Source organism: Bipolaris victoriae, assembly GCF_000527765.1.
Source record: "Bipolaris victoriae FI3 unplaced genomic scaffold scaffold_95, whole genome shotgun sequence".
Classification (NCBI taxonomy): domain Eukaryota; kingdom Fungi; phylum Ascomycota; class Dothideomycetes; order Pleosporales; family Pleosporaceae; genus Bipolaris; species Bipolaris victoriae.
In genome coordinates, this window is record NW_014575297.1 from 83,554 (window position 1) to 103,280 (window position 19,727).

The 19,727-nt window shown below is 50.0% G+C and overlaps 8 protein-coding genes across 8 annotated transcripts; 4 read left to right on the forward strand and 4 right to left on the reverse strand.

Annotated features, from left to right (window-relative positions):
* Window positions 1-3,693: 3,693 nt before the first annotated feature.
* On the forward strand, window positions 3,694-5,043 carry COCVIDRAFT_18995 (hypothetical protein; the record flags this gene model as incomplete). The annotated part of the gene is made up of 2 exons (XM_014697557.1): window positions 3,694-4,311; window positions 4,378-5,043. The coding sequence occupies 2 exons, from the start codon at window positions 3,694-3,696 to the stop codon at window positions 5,041-5,043; spliced, it is 1,284 nt and encodes a 427-aa protein (XP_014553043.1).
* Window positions 5,044-5,466: 423 nt separating this feature from the next.
* COCVIDRAFT_108596 (hypothetical protein) lies at window positions 5,467-7,946 on the reverse strand (the record flags this gene model as incomplete). Its single annotated transcript, XM_014697590.1, has 4 exons — window positions 5,467-7,587; window positions 7,634-7,708; window positions 7,765-7,796; window positions 7,847-7,946. 4 exons carry the CDS (start codon window positions 7,944-7,946, stop codon window positions 5,467-5,469), a joined length of 2,328 nt encoding a protein of 775 aa, XP_014553076.1.
* Window positions 7,947-8,732: 786 nt separating this feature from the next.
* Window positions 8,733-10,211, reverse strand: COCVIDRAFT_40867 (hypothetical protein; the record flags this gene model as incomplete). Its single annotated transcript, XM_014697591.1, has 3 exons — window positions 8,733-9,481; window positions 9,535-9,929; window positions 9,979-10,211. 3 exons carry the CDS (start codon window positions 10,209-10,211, stop codon window positions 8,733-8,735), a joined length of 1,377 nt encoding a protein of 458 aa, XP_014553077.1.
* Window positions 10,212-10,642: 431 nt separating this feature from the next.
* Window positions 10,643-12,300, forward strand: COCVIDRAFT_108601 (hypothetical protein; the record flags this gene model as incomplete). Its single annotated transcript, XM_014697592.1, has 3 exons — window positions 10,643-11,197; window positions 11,288-12,140; window positions 12,191-12,300. 3 exons carry the CDS (start codon window positions 10,643-10,645, stop codon window positions 12,298-12,300), a joined length of 1,518 nt encoding a protein of 505 aa, XP_014553078.1.
* A 1,382-nt stretch (window positions 12,301-13,682) lies between these two features.
* On the reverse strand, window positions 13,683-14,645 carry COCVIDRAFT_29674 (hypothetical protein; the record flags this gene model as incomplete). Its single annotated transcript, XM_014697593.1, has 2 exons — window positions 13,683-13,786; window positions 13,841-14,645. 2 exons carry the CDS (start codon window positions 14,643-14,645, stop codon window positions 13,683-13,685), a joined length of 909 nt encoding a protein of 302 aa, XP_014553079.1.
* Window positions 14,646-15,055: 410 nt separating this feature from the next.
* On the forward strand, window positions 15,056-16,690 carry COCVIDRAFT_40870 (hypothetical protein; the record flags this gene model as incomplete). Its single annotated transcript, XM_014697594.1, has 1 exon — window positions 15,056-16,690. One exon carries the CDS (start codon window positions 15,056-15,058, stop codon window positions 16,688-16,690), a length of 1,635 nt encoding a protein of 544 aa, XP_014553080.1.
* Window positions 16,691-17,519: 829 nt separating this feature from the next.
* On the forward strand, window positions 17,520-18,373 carry COCVIDRAFT_40871 (hypothetical protein; the record flags this gene model as incomplete). Its single annotated transcript, XM_014697595.1, has 2 exons — window positions 17,520-18,067; window positions 18,172-18,373. The coding sequence occupies 2 exons, from the start codon at window positions 17,520-17,522 to the stop codon at window positions 18,371-18,373; spliced, it is 750 nt and encodes a 249-aa protein (XP_014553081.1).
* Window positions 18,374-18,570: 197 nt separating this feature from the next.
* COCVIDRAFT_19001 (hypothetical protein) lies at window positions 18,571-18,950 on the reverse strand (the record flags this gene model as incomplete). Its single annotated transcript, XM_014697558.1, has 2 exons — window positions 18,571-18,767; window positions 18,836-18,950. The coding sequence occupies 2 exons, from the start codon at window positions 18,948-18,950 to the stop codon at window positions 18,571-18,573; spliced, it is 312 nt and encodes a 103-aa protein (XP_014553044.1).
* Between the last annotated feature and the right edge of the window lie 777 nt (window positions 18,951-19,727).

Consider the following 19,727-nt stretch of genomic DNA (forward strand, 5'->3'; position numbering starts at 1 on the left):
CTTCCCGTCTCCGATGAGCGCTCTCTACAAGAGCTATCCTTGCATCACAATCAGTGCCCTAGAGTGACGTCTTTCAGGCCTTCCACCGCTACAAACAGGGGTTGGGGCGGCCTTAGCTCAGGCAAGCTTCCGAACCCGAGATCCTGCACTTGACAATCTAGCTGCAAAAGCAGTCCAGTTTCCAAGTCGTCGGGAGACTCCTCCGACCCTGAAAAACATTTTCGGGCGCTACCGAATGGCGAGTCTGCGAGAGACCAGCCGAAAAACCCCCCCTTCTCCCACCCTCCGCAAGCTATACCCAGCGCTGTCAAGTCCATCTCTGACCTACCACCACCCAGCATTCAAAGCAGTGATACTGACCCACTCATGTCGCGTGCTGATTGTGCAAGGATATAAAGTTTGTTCATCCCTTGGCTTCCACGAGGCATGCACTGGGCCTGCGGCGAGGAACGGATCCAAGCAGAGAGCCCTGTCTTCCCAAGCGGCAAACACTAGCCATTGAACCCTGGATTTTGGAGCCTACCCTACTGCGTGCTTTGGTACCCTATCCGACTTTCGCTTAGTACTCTGAACGGCCGGGTGACAGACACGACCCGCATTCACTTGAGCCTTTCCGTAAGGTATTGCGAAGAGCATGTGACCCGAATGAGTTCTCCTATCATCGCAGAGCAGCGTCACCCGTGGCTTTGGATTGGTGCAATTCCTACCGTTCCTTACAGGTCACTATCCCTGTTGGCGTATGTATCTTGGGCACTATGCGATGCCAACGGGAAAGATGCATGACTTCAAAATTACCATTCTCTTGAACTGCTTTTTTTGACTGGCGCATGTTTCAGACATCCCCCCGTCTCACTAGTATCAGCGACCAATGTCGTTAGGTTTTGAAGACGCCTGCTGTATTGTATGTATGCGCCCGGACTTTTTCCAAAAGTCCCTCGAAGAGTTCGCCTCCATGCACATGCACTGGTCTCTTACTGCAGGGACAAGGTAGGTTTGCTAAATTCCCTGTGCAGGACCCGTCTGCCATACTGTCATGTCCCATTTGGAGGCGGTTCAACTCAATGCATCTATTTGGGGCCATACTACCGTCGCAGGCTAGATACTAGAGTAGGTTGCATATCTCTATTGGTCGCATCTGGTACCCGAGACGTCACAACAGTATCATGAGTGTTGCAGTTCAATCAAGTGTTCTCTTTGACTGTGTGTACGTACGACAGAATCCAACCCAGCTTCGAGTAGAGCTAACGCTGCCCCAACAGACGCCGCTACTAGACGCCACAAGTCTGCGCCATAGTCTCATTCATGTCCGTCACAGGCGAGTGGCGTTCCAACTGGCCACTATAGAGCAAATCTGTCCGTCCCAACACCCAAGGAATCCTTATTCCAAGATTCTGGCACTCGGAATCCTGCCGTGGGGATGGGGGACGGGAGAGGAAACGGGGCGTACCCGCAAGTCGCTTCATTGTTTTACTTATCGGCTAACCATGTCGAGAACCCTGGTATATTTCAGGCACGTTATTACAACGACACTTCATACTCTTGCACACAAGTCGACCTTTTTGACTTCAATTGCGCCGATACACCAGTGCCTTGTATCACATCCTTGCAATGTATGGATTTCAAATAACCTTCATTTGCTTTTGGACGTTGTTCTATGCTAAGCCTACCATGTTCACCTGCTCATCATCATTTCAATGTCACCATTTCCTTCACATATGACCACGGGAAATTGCACCATGTTTGAGATAGCCCAAACAGTCAGTCCTTCGGTGGATTAGTAGTCAGGTAGGTGATCATTGTCGAATCTCCGCTGCCATATGCATTCTTTTTTGTTGATATTTGATTTTTGGGGGGGGACACGGTACCAAGACTAAATGTCAAACAAATCCGAAGGCTCTCATTTATTGTCTGTGGTATGTCATCCTTTTTCTTCGGAGATTAGCCACCCGACTCTTTTGTTATTTGCATTGTTCAGCTGCGTGATTAACATGACCAATCTTTGGAACAATCAAGTTAGACTTCGTATCAGTTCAGACGGTGCACCTTGCTGCAACCAGGTTTTTGTTTTTAACACTCTCAATCTCAATGAAGGGTTTGTAAGAGTTCCGACATGGCATGTGATTGTAGCTGGTTCAAAATCTCTGTTGCAGTCTTGTTGCTACTGTGGAAAAAAGAAATATGTAGATGTTTGTTTTTTTACGTCCCTCAATTTGCAATGGTCCCCTCCTTTTCTCTGGTGCATCTTTTACCTGCCTCATCTGTTTTCGTTCTAAACCAACAGAACCTTCTTCTGAGACGCAGGTAGATTCTTTGTCCAACACGTAGCCATATCTGCTAACTCGCTGTACCTTCTTCACTTCAACAATGACTCTCATCCCCAAACCCCGCATGACAAGCGAGCTGAGATCTCAGACATGAATGGTATTCTAAATATACACAAACTTCTGTGCAGCTCTTGTCGAAGTAAGGAACGCTATTTTGGGAAAAATCCAGTACACGCAGTTAACCTTATTGGCAAACCATAACGCAGCAGAAAACAGAGGTTAGCATCTCAGAAACTTTTAGTTCAGGATACTTGCATCCGCAAAATACTGTAGAGTCACGTCTTGTTTAACACGCGCGAGTACAACAGCCCTGCAGTAAGGACAATTGCCAGAGTAGGAATCAGATATATGTGCTGTGCGACGTATTGAGGTACCTTAGGAACCACACGTGTGAAGCCCACTGATCTGTAATATAAGATGGCCCGGATTTAATAACCGGTACGTATTCATGGTTGTATATGGGCTATACCTATATTTGCTATATGCGTAGCTGAGAGCACATGAATGTTTCTTGTCTTGGTTTTCAAACATTCTCTCTCCTTGGTGCTAGAGCGTCCTGTACACGACTATACCGGGCTACAGAAAGCCATCTCACTTCTCTGACGCTTCATTGCCTCTCAGTTTTGTGTTGCTGCTTCCATATTAGCTATGGATATCTGCGGAACACAACACATGTGTAGAATACATCATTATTCGTAAGAGAGATAGGTCCAATATATTTTTCAGAGACAGGCAGCAGAAAAGGTAGGTACTAGTTTAGGTCTGATTCTTTGCAACAAATCAGAATGTGCACAGATTGCATTGCTTACGCAATTTTCTCACACAATGAATATGGGTTTTGTCTGTTAGCAAAGGATGCCATTTGTGTATTATTACGATAACATCCGAGTCCTTACGTCATTCACTCAAGCCCCAAATTGGTTTCACTCTTCACATTCATCTCACCACTTAAGATACTACGTAATACCTTTCTTAGAGTATTTCGGAGTATATTCAGTAGGATCTTTGGACAAGGAGGCAACATTTCGTTGCCTGCAGGTGAGCTGTGAAGCGAACTACGCATGCAGAGTACAAAATTGATGATCCCTTTTGCAACTATAAGCCTAAACAGGCAACTTGTGAAAACATGAAATATTTATCTCGGTAAACAAGTCGATAATCGAACATAGAGGGTGCAAGGACGACCAACTTGTAAAAGCGGAAACCCGAGGCACGTCCCCAATCGGAGAAACCCCGGCTTCATCCCCAAAAGTCCCCCGTCGCATTGTCGCGAAACAGCTCGACCCAACAGCTACAGCGACTCCCGCTCTCATCGTCCTCGACGACAATTTACTCTCTCCACACGCCCGACGCGCCAAACAACGCAAACATGGCCGCCGCCGAAGCCGAAGTCGCAGACGCGCTCTACAACCTACGACTCAGCATCAAAGCCAACGCAATACCCATCCTCACCACAAGCGCAACGCCCACACCCGCAGATACCGTCACCGATCTCGCCCAAGCAACGCACATCTCGTTCAATTTCGATTCGGGCCAACACCGCAACTTTGCTCTCAACACACCCACGCGGTTCGCGCCTGATGGCAAGCCCGTTGACTTGCGCAGCTGCTACTTTGCATGGCTTAACAAGGATGCCTCCGTTACGGATTACTTTGCCGCCGTGCAGACGCTGAACGAGGAGCTGCCAAGTGGTGCAGGAGGCAGCGTGCAAAACCTGACGTTTGCACAGAAGATTGAACTGATTGCCTGGCTGAGTGGAGAGACGGAGAGCAGTGACAGTATTGCTGCTGTAGATGGGGGTGCTCTCAGCGCTGCGGCGGGTGACGCTGCTGCCATTGCGGGTGGGAAGGGAGTTCCAGTTGATGGTGGCAAGGGCATCAAGGTAGGAAGTGCAGGAGGCATGATGGATGCGCGATTACTTCAGATTTACGATGGAGAGAGGAAAATGGGAGATCACAACAGCGTGTTGAGGGGCACCAAGAACGTCGTACGTATACAATCTACTGAGTGAAAAGACTCACGAATGAATACGATGCTAACAAGCACTCCCTAGGACTTCTCCCCCTACCGCAAAATCGCTGCAACCTTCCTGCGCGCTCGCCCCTCGGACCCCAAAGTCCCCGCCCCCCAACCCGCCCTCGTCGCAAACCTCCAAAAGCGACCTCAGCGCCGCCTCCAGCCCATCATCCTTCTCTCCCCCTCTGCCTCCTCTCTCCTCCGCACTTCAAACGTAAAAACCTTCCTCTCCGACGGCGTCTTCGTACCCCCCAACACAACCGACTCGTCCTCCACGTCCGCCAGCGCAAACATGATCCAAATCCAGCGTCTCCTCCCCTCAATATCCTCGCAGCCCCTAACCTTCATCTGCGTCGACAGCACCGCATCCTTCAAACCCACGTATTGGAGCCGTGTTGTCGGCATCTTTACCACGGGCCAACTCTGGCAGTTCAAGTCGTACAAGTACACGCAGCCTGCGGAGCTCTTTGCCAACTACCCAGGTATCTATGTTGGGTGGAGTTCAGAGGAGCCGCCGGAGACGGTCAAGCAGCTCGGTCGTGGTGTGTTGCCTGTGGCTGTGGATAAGTGGACGGGTAGCGAGAAGGGGAGGTGGAGGGATAGAGAGGTTGTGGAGAGGATTTGGGGCAGGATTGAGGATGGCATGCGTAAGGGTGGGTGGACGAGGGACGGACCTGGATTGGCTGGGCCCCAGACACGGTAGAGATTGGGTGTTGGAGATTCAATAGTGCATGCATATGGTATATGTGTGTATGGGTGATGTGGGATATCCGTCTTCTCTTTTCTTCATATGGGTGTTTTGGGCGTTGTAAAATGATGCGCGGAATAGCATAGCGTGACATGCTTTGTGAAAAGACATACCAAATCAAGAGGTAATTAATCGAGGAAAAGATTGCCTGTTACTACTGGTACGCATTTTGGAAAAACGACTCTAATGTCAAAACTTTGGTATATTCATTTCATTTCACTTCATTAATTAGCTTCATAACATGATTATCCGAAGCCCAGAGCAGGAAGCATCCTCCTCACTGATATATGAAAACAAAAAAACCCGACCCTGCCCAAACAAAAAAAACCAGTCCGAAGACGAAACAACTTTTTTTGACCTCATATCCCTTCATCATGTTTACCACTCAAGCGGCTCCTTGAGCTCCTCGCCCCTGTTGGTCTTGGGCACAGGTTGCGCCTGAATCTTAACTGGACCCCTACCATGCCTCTTCAGGTAGCCACTGCCGTCCAGCCACGGCCAGACCGCAGTGCGCTTCTGCTCGTGCTTCTCAATCTTGTCAACGCTTGCCATGGTAAGGCCAATGTCGTCCAGACCGTTGACAAGGCAATGTTTCCTGAACTCCTCGACGTCGAACTTCGCAAGCTCGGTACCATCGGCAGAGCGAATGACCTGGTTGGGGAGATCAACTTCAATCTCCTTGCCGGCACTCGCTTCATCAGCGATACGCTGGATGGTAGCTACATCTTCGATGCGGATGGGAAGCATGCCGTTCTTGAACGTGTTGTTGAAGAAGATGTCGCCGAAAGAAGGGGCAATAATGCACTTGATACCAAAGTCAAGCAGAGCCCAAGGTGCGTGCTCTCGACTTGATCCGCAACCAAAGTTGGGTCCAGTGCAGACCAGAATCTTAGCGTTGCGGTAGGGCTCCTTGTTCAGGACGAAGTCTGGGTTTTCCTTGTCACCACCGGCTTCGTAGCGCCAGGCGTGGAAGAGTGCACTGCCAAGGCCAGAGCGCTTGATGGTCTTGAGGAATTGCTTAGGGATAATTGCATCAGTGTCAATGTTTGCAATGTCCATGGGCGCTGCGTATCCGCGGAGAGTTTCGAACTTGGGCATGCCGGCGGGGGCGTTTTCTGTGCTGGGTGTGTTGGAAGCAGTGTGCTGTGGTCCTGAGCTGGGCTGGTCCATGAGTTTATCAAACTCCTCATCGCTACTTGGGGCCTCTACATGAGCGTCAAGTTCAATCTTCGGCGAGCCCTTGGCTACTGTTGAGGTTTCCGGTGCGAGTTTTCGTACGTCGGCCAGGTTTCCTACAATGGCGGCAGCGGCTGCCATAGCGGGCGACATCAGATGAGTTCGGCCACCAGCACCTTGTCGACCCTCGAAGTTACGGTTTGATGTTGACGCACATCGTTCACCGGGAGAAAGAATGTCGGGGTTCATGCCGAGACACATTGAGCATCCAGCCTCTCTCCACTCAAATCCAGCATCAGTGAAGATCTTGTCTAGGCCTTCGGCTTCCGCCTGCTTCTTGACAAGACCAGATCCAGGCACGACCATGGCGCGCTTGATGTTTGAGGCAATCTTCTTGCCTTCTACGATCCGTGCAGCAGAGCGCAAATCTTCAATGCGAGCGTTGGTGCAAGATCCGATGAAGATCTTGTCCAACGAAATCTCTTGCATGGGGGTACCAGCAGTCAAGCCCATGTATTTCAGGGCACGCACGCACGCCGCCTTCTTGACTTCATCCTGAAAATCATCGGGGCCAGGCACAACTCCAGTAATGGGAACGACATCCTGGGGAGAGGTACCCCAAGAAACTGTTGGGGCAATGTCCTTTGCGTCGATCAAGACCTCGATGTCGTACTTGGCACCCTCGTCTGATTTCAGGCCAAGCCAGTAGCTGCATGCCTTTTTCCATTCTGGGCTGTCGACCTTTGGTGCCAATGGCCTTCCCTTAAGGTAGTCAATGGTGGTCTGGTCGGGTGCGATCATGCCAGCTCTTGCGCCTCCTTCGATGGACATGTTGCACATGGACATGCGCGCCTCCATACTCAAACCGCGAATAGCCGAACCACAGAATTCGATGACGGCACCAGTTCCTCCAGCTGTGCCAATCTTACCAATGACATGCAGAATGATGTCCTTGCTACCGACACCAGGGCCCAGTTCGCCATCGACTTGGACCTTCATGTTTTTACTCCGCTGGGTAATGATGGTCTGTGTCGCCAGGACGTGCTCGACTTCACTCGTACCGATACCAAAGGCGAGGGCACCAAAAGCGCCATGTGTAGATGTGTGGCTGTCGCCACATACGACTGTTGTTCCGGGAAGCGTGAAGCCTTGTTCCGGTCCGATGATGTGGACGATACCCTGCCTCTTGTCGTCGAGGCCAAAATATGTGAGATCGAACGCCTTGACGTTTTCTTCGAGAGTCATGCATTGTAACCGGGAATCTGCCTCTTCGATGAACTTCTCCGTCGTGGTGAGGTTTTTCCGTGACGCAGTAGGGATGTTCTACTCATGTTAGCAAGTGGATGGTTTATGAGGATCCATAACGTACATGGTCTACTGTTGCAAGAGTGCAGTCCGGTCTTCGTACTTTACGGCCGGCATTTCGGAGGCCTTCAAAAGCTTGCTGTAGGCGGTTGGTAAGTTTTGGAGAGAATTGTATAGATTCCGGAGATTGCCTACTGGTGATGTCACTTCGTGGACAAGATGTCTGTCTGGAAATTTGTCAGTGGAAATAATTTGAAATGTATGGGACAACACGTACCAATGTAGAGCAAAATTGTGCCATCCTCCTTCTCTTCAACGATATGGTCCTCAAAGACCTTGTCGTACAAGGTCTGCGGTTGTTTCACAGCAGACGGCATAGTGGAGATATAAAATGTAGGTCGTACAACAAGGTAAATTTGGGATTAGAGAAATAAGAACTGAGGGGGTGAAGAGAGTGAGATGTGAGATGGCAGACACAGATCTTAAAGGGCAGATATCGGCTTAAAAGACGCGCATGTGGAACTCAAACCGATGGATGGCGAACAAGACACAAAAAGAAGCTGGCCGATGTTCGGAGTTGCGGTGGGAGGGGCACCGCCACCAATCACATGGCGAGTGATGACTGCGCACTCTAACGCCCACTGCCGGCCGGGCTGCGGTATTTTGCGGATGGCCAGGGTATTCCGGGGCGGACGATGGCTAACAACGCGGTACTAGACCAGAAGTACAGTACATGTGGAAAGGTAACCTTGCAGCGCAACTCCAATGGCGTAGTAAGAGCCAGTCAAGGTACAGAGCATATCCGAGTCGGTGACGAAGCTCAAGCGCTGCCAGCCGCTGCTGTCACTGCCCCGCATTCCAACTGCCCCGCTGTAAGGCCTTGGCAGACGACTTGCACAGTCAGCCTCTTTTTCAATACTCCGATTCGCCACCTCGACATGTAAGAGCCACGGATACTCGACCGCGTACAACATGGGCCGTAGTAAGATCATGCTGCCGCCATGTTCCGGGGCGACTTCGTGTCGCCCAGTATCACGCTGTAAATTGCTGTCAGAGCACACGCTGATGCTCGGTATTATACATCAAAGTCTAAATATCAACCACCAATGGACGCCGTTATGCCACGCAAGCCAAAGTTGACGAAATCTGCCATCCCAAACCGTCTACAGGTTATCAGCAGTGAAGATAAGCAATGCCATCCGATGCCGAACAAACAGGCCCAAGATGCCAATGGCGAACTGGAATACCAGCAGACCCATGGCCAGCCGATCCTCCCGCATCGGCCCAAACCACACCAGCCATAAATTGATTAGCGTCCAGTTACTTGACGAAACCACCTGCCCTTCTGCATTCACTTCAACATCCAGCATCCGAAGCCGGTGTAGCACCTTGAGACTCTCCGCTATCGGTTTCCGTAGCGGTTTGGTAAATTCAACGCGCGAGGGCTCCAGTAATCCAGTCCGTGCATTGAAACGGGGAAGCCGATGTCGGGGGCACGGAATGACATGGAAGATTTGGGGTGCCGAGTAGACAAAGTTGAATGCTTGTGGTACAAGGAGCAATATCAGCGTTTTGCTGAAGTGCCCGAGAATTGCAACAACGGCAAACACCATGCCTGCAAAGTAGCAGTATGTGTCACCCACAAATACTTTTGCCGGATACCAGTTGTGCATCAATAGCGCAACGGAGACTCCAATAAAGGGAAGTAGAAGGTACAGTGAAAACAGATGAGAGTCTGTCGCCGGGTGAGGGTAGGGTGTAAAGGGCGAAAGATAAAGTATGTCGTTGATAACAATCAGAACTGCAATGACCACCGACTGAGCCACTTCGATGCCGTTGATGCCTGCCAAAATGTTGATGCTGTTGGAAGAGAAAATGGACATGAGTGCCATGTAGACATAGTACAACCATCCTGTATTAAGTCAGCATCCAGATAATGCACTGAGCTTCCGACAAAAGGCATACCGAGATCGAACAACTCGCCCAGGTAAGGCCTTAATGGAACAGGAACAACCATTTGCGTGACGCCAAAGTCGACAAAGTACACAACCAGCATGGGGATAACTGCAAAAGCTGGGATGAGCACCTTATGGCGCCATCTTATGTCGAACAAGTCATCGCCAACACCGAGCAGCACAATAGTCTGAAGTGAGAGAATGGCTGATAAATACGATGCAAGCTTGTTGTGAGGAAACCTGTGCAGAAGTCTGCCCGTCTCGATTAATTCCAGTTCCTTGATGATATCTCTGTTGCCACCCCCTGAGGTTGCGACCACAATGTCCTTGTAGAATGGCCATGGGATGAAAAAGATGATAATGAAGAGATACACCATTGCGCACACTGCTCCCATCATCTCCGGTCTGTTCTCATTAGCAAGATGCAGTGATCAGGGGAAGGCTTGGCACCTACATCTCAGTCTGCTTCAGCTTACAGAGATCCTTTCCTTTGAAGCCACGCTTCATAAAGGCATCCCCGAGCCATCGGATTAATGCATAGCAGGATACGAACGCCAATCCGCTGAATGCTATCGACGCAACTAGCGGCTCACCGTCACCGTGAAGCGTGTTTGCCAGCACACCCGCGCATGCGACTGACAAAGACAACAGTGAAAGTGATTCTGCCCATGACAATACGCTCGTCATCTTGACCGTAATGTGAATCAAAAAGTCGAGGTGACGGCGGATCTTGGCACGTGAGTTGCAGTCCGCCGTTTGCTCTCGCGACAATATCAACAGCAGACCTGTGCCCTCGACTCAGCACCGTCGAAACGACACCTCTCCACACTTGCGAACCTCGCCGCGTCGAACCTCAATCCGGACTTGCGTGGAGTGCTGAGAAGGTGTTGAAACTGACAAAGAAACACAGAATAGGCCTTCAACCCACAACGACCGATCCTAGCTTAGCCTGCAGGGTGAGCGAGCAGCAACCAAAGGAAAAAAAAGCAATTTGCGCAGAGTAGCGAACGCGGTGTATTGGTGAGCAGAACTTCTTGCAAGGTGTTGTTTTGCCATGGTCCGGCTTCTTCCTGCTCTACTAACCCGAAACGTTAGACCCACGAACATTGGCACCCATCATGACCAACAACACCCAGGCAGGCCGCTCTGCAAGGCCCGACCCGTTCCTGGACGAGCTCAATGCCGTGAGCCAACATCTTGCAACCCCGGGTTTTCTTCGACGGTTGACTACGTCCCAACTGCCTTCTGCAGCGGTTAGCGAGTCGTCTTCGCTCAGCCCCACCCGAGAAGAAGCACGGTTGCCTCATCCCCCATCCAATCTCAACCTCGCCGTTTCGTTCGAGGATGAGATTGAGCACGTGGACTTGATCACTCCGTTGATTCAAGAGCCTTGTGCCGACGGCAGCCCAGGCCACATTGATCAGCAAGTCGTCCATCACCTCGAAACTGCCTTTGTGGCTGCGCGTCGCACCTATCAGACCATGGCGGCTGAGCGTAGTTTTCAGACCTTCTCGCATGGCCACCAAGACCTCGTGCTTGCCGTCGACTTCAACTACTTTGGTACGCGCATGGTCACGGCGAGTTCCGACCATCGCCTCAAGGTCTGGGACAAGAAGGACGATTCGTGGACCCTGGTTGAGAGCTGGAAGGCTCACGATGCCGAGATAGTTGATGTGAGTGATCTCATTGTCAGCTGCAAGCCTCGTTTAGCTTGTCTGCATGTAATTTGCCACCTTCATAACTTGTGGCTAATCCAATGCTAGGTCAAATGGAACGGCCCCTTCATGGGTGAAGTTGTCGGCAGCATCGGAGAGGATGGCCGCTGCAAGCTTTGGCAAGAGGATGTCACTGAAGTTGCCTTGTCTGGCAATCGTTTCAAGTTGCTCTACAATCTTGCTTCGCTAACCAATGCTCCCTTCATGTCTTTGGACTTCAAGAACATCATGCAGGAGACATGGCTCGCGCTCATTACGCGTGATGGCTATCTGACCGTGTACGAGCCTCAAGATCAGAGCAACCTCCACGAGTGGACCATCTTGGCCGAGCGCTGGGTTTCTGAGAACAACCCTCCTGAGCGACAAGAAGAGGTTGGCTTCAAGGTCGTTTTCCACAAAGAGAAGCTCCCATGCTGGACCGCTATCACTGCAGGCCTTGATCGCAAGTCACTGTCCCTCGCCGTTGCTGCCATGAAAGACGTCTTGATCTTCCGTACTGATAAGGCTAAGCGATTCTTCCAAGTCGCAAAGCTCACCGGCGCGCGTCAAGTTATTCGTGATTTGGCTTGGGCCAACGGTTCCATGCGCGGTTATGATATCTTGGCAACTGCTAGCAAAGATGGTGCTATCCGCATCTACGAGCTCACTACAACCACTGCAGACAAGGCACACGCATCTGGAACTTCCTCATCGGCTGTCGCGTCATCTGTATCGTCCCGCGTGGGTCTCAAGCACAGTACGCAGTCTGGCATAGGAGCTGGGCTGGCTGGTGCTTCTAAGGCACCGGCCATGTCTCTCGAGAACGAACAGAACCCTGGTCGCATTACTCAGGAAGTTGCCTTGAAGGATGAGCTCACTGGACACCATGGAGCTGTCTGGCGCGTCGCTTTCTCCCAGATGGGTATGTGTTGATCAGATCTGTAGCTTGGCAGTGCTAACAAATATCCTTAGGTGATCTCCTTGTGACTACCGGCGATGATGCCAGCATCCGTACCTGGAAGCAGGCAGCCAACGGTCACTGGATGGAGTACGCTCAGATCGAGACTGCTCAGGACAACTAACCCATCGTGCTAAGTTCGGTCTTTACAAACATTTCCACACGCCACGTCGATGGTACGAGGTTTGGTTTAAGGCATTTCAACGGCGTTTACGGTATTGACGGGTTAGACACATCGATCGGGTGCAACGACCCCTGCCTCTCATTACAGATCGTGACTCCTTGAATCACGACATATGGCAATGAGGTCTCAAGGAAAGCGCTCCTTCGGAGGGATACCCGCGTTTTCTTTCCGGAGACTTCAGGGATTGAGCATCGATGGACAGTGTAATGTGCTATGTACAGCAGCCTCTTTTGCAGGGTTTCCGCTCACAGCGATGGACCTGCTACTACTACTGCTGCTTTTCTTCATTTCGGGTTTCCAAATACCCCACAGCTATGATGCCATTCATGATGGGAACTGCGAGTGCTTACGGGATTTTCGTGTACTTTATATGGGCATGATGAATTGAATGATAACTAGACTTGACAGCATGTTCGGTGATGTGTAAACAGGGAGAGTTCTCAAGCTCTGACTCGGTGTTCTACTGTTGGTTTGTGGGTTGTCAGCTCCGCATTACACAACTCAGGCATCCAGTCCCGCAGTACTGGTCGACTCCCCAATAATACACCGCGCAATAGATACCATCTTCAATCAAATTTTCCCATCGAATCACAAGCCCAGTTATCTGGATTCCTCCGCTTGGTGTAGTTGGTTTATCACGTTCGACTGTAATTGCAATTGTAATCGAAAGGTCCCTAGTTCGATTCTGGGAGCGGAGAACAGCTACAATTTCTTTTTTTGTCAACTCCTAGCACATGGAGTTACTTAAGGTAAATCTACATTTTTTTGGGCTAAGTCTAGAGCCCTGCATATGTGTCTGCCGACACGTGGGGACGGGTGGGGCGGAAGGAATGCATGCAGCGAGGATTTGTACTAGAGACCTAGTTGGCGTAGCGTAGATTTGAAACCACGAAGTCGAGACGTGGCCTTTGGAACATGAAGTTCACGTTGAATTTTTGCATGTGTTGACTACTTCAGAGCGTCTTCCTCCTTTGATGCTGGAACATTGCAAAGTATATAAGTTTTACAATTTGCAACAACTTTCATCCAATCAGGCTTCGTGGCGCAATGGTAGCGCGTCAGATTCCAGTATCTACCACTGGAGCTTCCTGAAGGTTAGGCGTTCAAATCGCCTCGAGGTCACATACCTGATTCAATTCTTTTTGACAATTGAGCAGGGCAATCCTTTTTTTGCACCTCTATGCGGGTCTTGCAGATACGCTATGCGGCTCCGAGGTTTGGTTATTCGGTTGCCGTGAGGGGTGGCTCCACCGTCAGCCGAGAATCTGGACCACTTTTTTGATTGAGTAAATCTCTTTTCTCATTCGTTGTGTTTGTTGGTACTATCCAAATGAACCGAAAACTACCGCCTTGCCAGATGAATTGTCCTCCTGCAGCATTGACCTATCGAGCATTAACAAGAGATGCGATGTGCGAATGAGAAGCTCTGCATGCTGTCAGTAGCTGGACCGGTGTTGCAAGAAACCATCGTATTACTTACCATCAAATTCAATTTCATAAGTAACAGGCATGTCTTCATCCTCATCTGCGCTGATGAGAATGGGTAAGTTCCGGCGGAGCTTTCTCTCACGCGCATTGAAGCGTATACCGCTGTCCTTCCTTGGGCTCACCCACAAGATACTGGGATCCTCGAGATTTGCCTTTTCTTCAACGATTTCTCTTGCAACTTCCTTGCCCTTACCCACTTCTTCGATAACCTCATTCGACGCTATTCGGTTGTCTACTCTGCATCTCGCCGCAACGTCTTTGAGCCACTCTCTCCACACCCTCAGCACACCCTCCTCAACCTCAACCACGTTTGTGAAGAGGTTGTGCGATCCGATCTTAACAAGGTTCGTTTGTGCAATCAATTGCGTGAATAGCTCATGTGCTTCCAAGCTCAGCGTCTGCTTGACCGATTCGCTGTCATATGGATCCTGCACTGTCCCTGGAAAGGTGCGACTGCCAGGAACGTCTCCCGGCCTTGGCCTTACCCTTCTCCCACTAGCCTCTAGATCACGTCTGTGTGGTCGGTAACGAGAGTACATTCTATACATCTCACCCAGTCTGCCTACATTTTTCTCGCTTGGATCAATATCATGATATAGTTTCAAGCCATCAGTGCCTCGATATGTGCAAAAGTAAGGCGGCTCGGTAAGTTTCGCAGACGGGTGGAAGCATTCGAGGAGTACAGAGTGTGAGTTCAGTTCTGCAGCTGTGACAAGGCGATTGTGCAAAATGCGTAAGATGAGCGAGTATATGCGGCGCGAAATGGTAGTCAAAGGCAGAAGGTCTAGTGTTGGCATCGGTGCGAAAAGGTGAAGGAGCAGCTGTAATGGTTAGTTGGTATGAGATGAGATGGCCTTGTAAGATGCCATACCTCGTTGGGGAGCCTGTAAAGATAGCACTCCTCCATTGCTACAAGCAAGGTAAAAGCACAGATTCGTTAGTTCTAGATATATTCACTTGCAGAGGCGTAGATGTCAAGAATCAGCAAAGGGAACTTGACAGCCACTGCAATACACCGAGTCCGGAGATAAGATATCGTCATTGCTCTGGAAAGCGGGGCTTAACCACAACAGGCTAGACTTTATCTGCGACGCGCTTTCCCGTTCGAAGTCAGACTCTCACCTTTCCACACCCAATTGAAGACGCGGTAATCGAATCACTCTGCACTTTAGTACGGCAAGTAAAAAGTGTTGATACGTCATCCATCATGCAAGGCTTTGTCAAAGACCGACAAAACACCAACAGCCCGCATAATGCTCTAGCCAATGCCCAACACGTACCCAAGACTGACCGGCAAGCTGTTGGTGCTAATGCAAGGGTATCAATCAAGAATGGACTCCCTTCTCAGCGGCGCACACCAGTGTCTGGAGCTCTGGGACGTGGGTCTGCCAACGCTCAGAACAGCTCAGCTGTCCTGCAGAACCCCCGACGCGTTCATTCGGCTCAAGGTCACACTCAAAAACGTGATCCCTACGATACTGATGCAGAAAGCCTAGACACAACCATCGACCAATCTGTTGTTCAGTTAGAGGGTGGCCCACAAAATGAGCAACATTATCATCAGAATGAGCAAGTCTTTGGCCTTGATGTGAGTGGCGATGTCGGAGAAAGCAATCCGGGCTCCGAAGAGCCAGAGCATCCTTACGAAAAGGAAAACCAAGGCATTACCCAAGATGATGAGGAATTTCTTGAGGAAAATGGACTCAGTCATATAGACCAAGCTCAAAAGGTTGCATTCCTGCGGCAAGCGGGACGATTGGATCTGCCAAATGTCGAGGGCGATTCATACCCAACTACCACTAACGGCGAGCCTTCTGAATTGGATGGTATGCAGCAGCTGCCGTCAGATTATCGTTATGAAGACCGTCAAAGCTCTCCATTCCGTCAGCACTTCAACGTCAAGCATGAGCCTGGCCAGCCAAATGTGCTGCAGGCAACCCACCGCCAACAGAAACTGCATATGCCAGCCCCGAGGCAGAGCCTTTCTAAGCCTTCGCAGCTGTTTGAACAGTCTGCACAACTCCGCGATCAGACACGCGCCAATGCGCCTACTGTGCAACAACCTAGGCAAAACATTCAGCAACATCGTGTCGTTCCTCAGTCCGGCCAGCCACCCGTTCACAATCAGCCTAATGCAGGCGTTACTCCTGCTGGTTTTTCAATGTTTGCAAATCCCTACCAGAATACCCATGTGGAGGCCAATAATCAGCAATATGTCCATCGTCAACAACCTGGTCCTTCCTATGTTCAGTTCCAGTTCGAACCCGTAAAGTCAATGGAGCCACCTGCACCCGTAGAGTACCCCTTTTCAGCGCAAGCGATACCCAAACAAACAAGCTATCAACCACCAATCGAGCAAGTTGCAATTGAAGAGCCTCAGACTATTCAAATCGAAGATTACGACCCCGAGACGCTCTTTAACATGAAGTATGAAAGCCTCAAGAATGAAAGTTTCGACACCGATCCGCGTGCTAAACCTCCTGTTCTGACTGAGGAAGATGCTCAGAAATCTCTACCTGAGCGTCTTGTCCTGGTACAGAAGAACCTTACCCCAGACAAGCAAGCCAGTTTCTTTTCCTCGCTCCCTACTAGTGAATGGGAGGATGCTGGGGATTGGTTTCTTGATCAGTTCCAGACTATCATTCAGCGTACGAAGCAAGCGAGGCAGAAAAAGCGTAAGCTTGTGCAAGAGTTTGAAGAAGAAGTCGAGAAGCGACATAGGCATGTGGCGAAGAAGCAACAGCAGGTCGAGCAGGCGATGGAGAAGATGAAAACCCAAGGTGAGAGCCTAGTACCTAGAAGCCCGAGGCCTTCGAAGAGCCCTAGACCCAGGAGAAACTAAGATGCGGGATCTCGTTCGTGGAGGTTCTCGCGTTACAATTAATGTCACATCATGACATGCTAGGGAGGTTTGCGAGGTGTCGCATCAGAGTTTATGGTCTTTCTTTCATGTGCTATATACCCATATACTTCAACATCGGCATTGGTAGTATATATCAATACCACTCAAATCCACATTGCGCTTAGCGCGGATAACTCAGACATACCCTGAGGCTACACGACGTTCGCGACATGCGCCAGCGCGTACGTCATCAGCCATCACAGAGTTGAACTTCACATTTAACACCCCTACGTTGTGTGGTTGTAATTGAATTTGTAATCACATTACCCCCCATGTTGATTATCTTGCTATTAGAAACAAGACGAATAAGAAGCGGAATAGCCGAAATGAGAAAATGATGGGGTTTAGTGCGACCAAAAGGATGTGCTTACGGATGCCGGATGTATGGAAGACGCGGATACTAGGCAGCAAGTCAGGCGCATCATGTGGAGATAAAACACTTCCGGATATTGGATCCACCATCCGCGAAAGCACTGCCTCGCTCGCCCGGAGCATGACGGAAGCTGGGCATTGTCAGCAGTGATTTCATGGTTTAAAATAATAGGGAAGTACATACATTAGAACCAACACTCCATATTTTGTGTTTTTGAAATAATAATAATTGCTCTCTTGTAAATACACCCTTATTTTTCCTCCACGAACACCGGAATATCCTTTATATCTGTAAATCTCGAAACCCGCATATTTATACAAAGATATAACCACACCAACACGGTTCCACCAACAACATTTTTTTCTACTAAAAAACCTCCAGTAACTTCCCCAAACCATGCCCTTTGAAGCCGCCCAAAAAGCATCCCTCCACCACCTAATCCCGCAATCCACCGATATCTCCCTCTCACCCCCCGAATCCTACTTCTTCATCACCGACTTCCTGATAATATCCTGCGGCATCCTCTACACGCTCTGCTACACCTTCTACGCCATCCGCACCTACAGCGACCGTTTCCTGGCCGGCACCGTCCAATTCCTCAGCGCAACCATGGCCTACGAAATCTACTACGCCTACGTCTGCACCAGCACTGCCTTTCAGCGTGCATGCTTCTTCGTGTGGTTCTTGTTCGACGTTACGTTTGTGAGTGTGGCGCTGAAGTATGCGTATGCGCCGGGTGAACGGGGGAGGACGATTAAGAAGTTGTTGTGGCAGACGCCGGCGTGGATGGCGGTTTTGTGGGCGGTGGGGGTGTGGTGGCCGGATGAGAGGGAGCAGAAGACTGCGTTTTTTACGGGCTTGTATCTTGAGTTGCCGATTGGGTGGGGGCAGATTTTTTATCTAGTCAAGAGGCGGGATACGAAGGGGCAGTCGCTTGAGATTTGGTATGTTTTTTTTTTGAACTGCTTTCATTTTTGAGTATTAGGCGGGGTTGTGTTTTTTTTTCTCCAACGCATCTTTCTTTCAGATATGAGGCTAATGAGACTAGGCTTACGAGATACCTTGGGTGTATTACAGCGTTTTTGGTTTTCATATGGCGGTACATCAACGTACCTGAGAATTGGGCGTATGTGGGCAACTGGTGGAGTATCGGCGGCATGATTGTCACTTTACTGCCAGAAACCGTATACCCATTCTTCTACATCTGGGCACATCGCAAAGAGAGGGAGAAGAAGGAAAAGACTTCATAAGGCCACACAAGACAGTGGTATGTTGAGATGCAATCGAGACCTTTTTTTCTCTAAAAGATGCATAAAGGTTGGTGTAACTACAAAAGTATCGCTTATGAAACATGCAGGAGTTGCCTTTTCTCTTTTCTGGGAAAAATCACAAAGAAATACGAGAAATCTACCCTGGTCGCTACATTTTCACTTAGGAGATTGAGCATCTAAGCACAGTAGTCGGGCTTGCCGGCTCCGCCATCAACACAGTTGCCGCAGGGGGTGCGTCCGTTGGCCCAAACGAGCGTTTTGCCCTGTCCCGCACACTTGAAGAGGGACTTGTCGATCTGGTCGACAGCAGGGTACTGGCCATTGTTCCACGTGTCTTGCAGGACCTTGCCCTGGATTTCAGAGTTGGTCCAGCCTGTGATTGCGTTAGGAAGTGTGCAGCAAGAGAAATGTTGGATGTTGGGAAATGGGAGGGAGACGTACCGCGCCACTTCAGAGTGGAGCCGCAGTAGAGCTGATGGGTCTTGCAGTCACCGGCAGATACGGTGATGGCGAGCTGGGTGAGAGCAAGGGTGATGAGGGTGTTGATAGCGACCATGGTGACGGTTGAGTTGCTTATTAGGCGGTGATGTAGGGTTTTAGTGAGTGGATTATTGTAGAATGTGACTGAAGACTGTATTGTAGCAGGTTGCTGTGATCGTTTCTATGTCGATGTTCATATACCTTTATATTTTTCAAGTCGCCGAATGTCTCGTACGATCATCACAAAGGATTCAATCTAGCCACCTCAGCTCAGTCACCAAGACTGTTACTGTTCGCATGTCTACGAGGCGTAGCTGAGATGAAGCAGTCTAGTACATCTGTTCAGCTTGCAACTTTCAAAGGAGTGGAGAAGTTGAAGCGGTTGTTGTGGTCACAGTAATTTACCCGTCAGCATGCTGCGAATCAAACTGCTGGAATTTTGACACTCAGGCCCATCACACCACCAAAGTATTCCGGCTTGGCATTCATTTTCCACCTGAAGAGAGCCTTGGCATGTTGTTTGACCGCTGCTCAGGGAAGCATACAATGTAACCGTTGATCCACAAGCCCTGCATATAGCGCCAAGATTGGCGACAGGGTTGCTTTGTGGTCAATGTTGCGTGCCGCAGGGAACAACGGAGATTCTGGTACGTAACGGCTCAGGTGCGGCTGAACGTTCTTTCCTTGTCAGGGACCACCACCGTTGGCAGTGCATACTACCTCGTAACGGCTATTCTGCTTCGCCATGGTACAGAGTGCTCGGTTTGCTTGGTGGAGAGGAGTGATCCTATTTGGCTGGTTTACAGATCTCTAGGTATAAAGGTCAAGGCAGCTTCGTCGTGAAGGCATCACA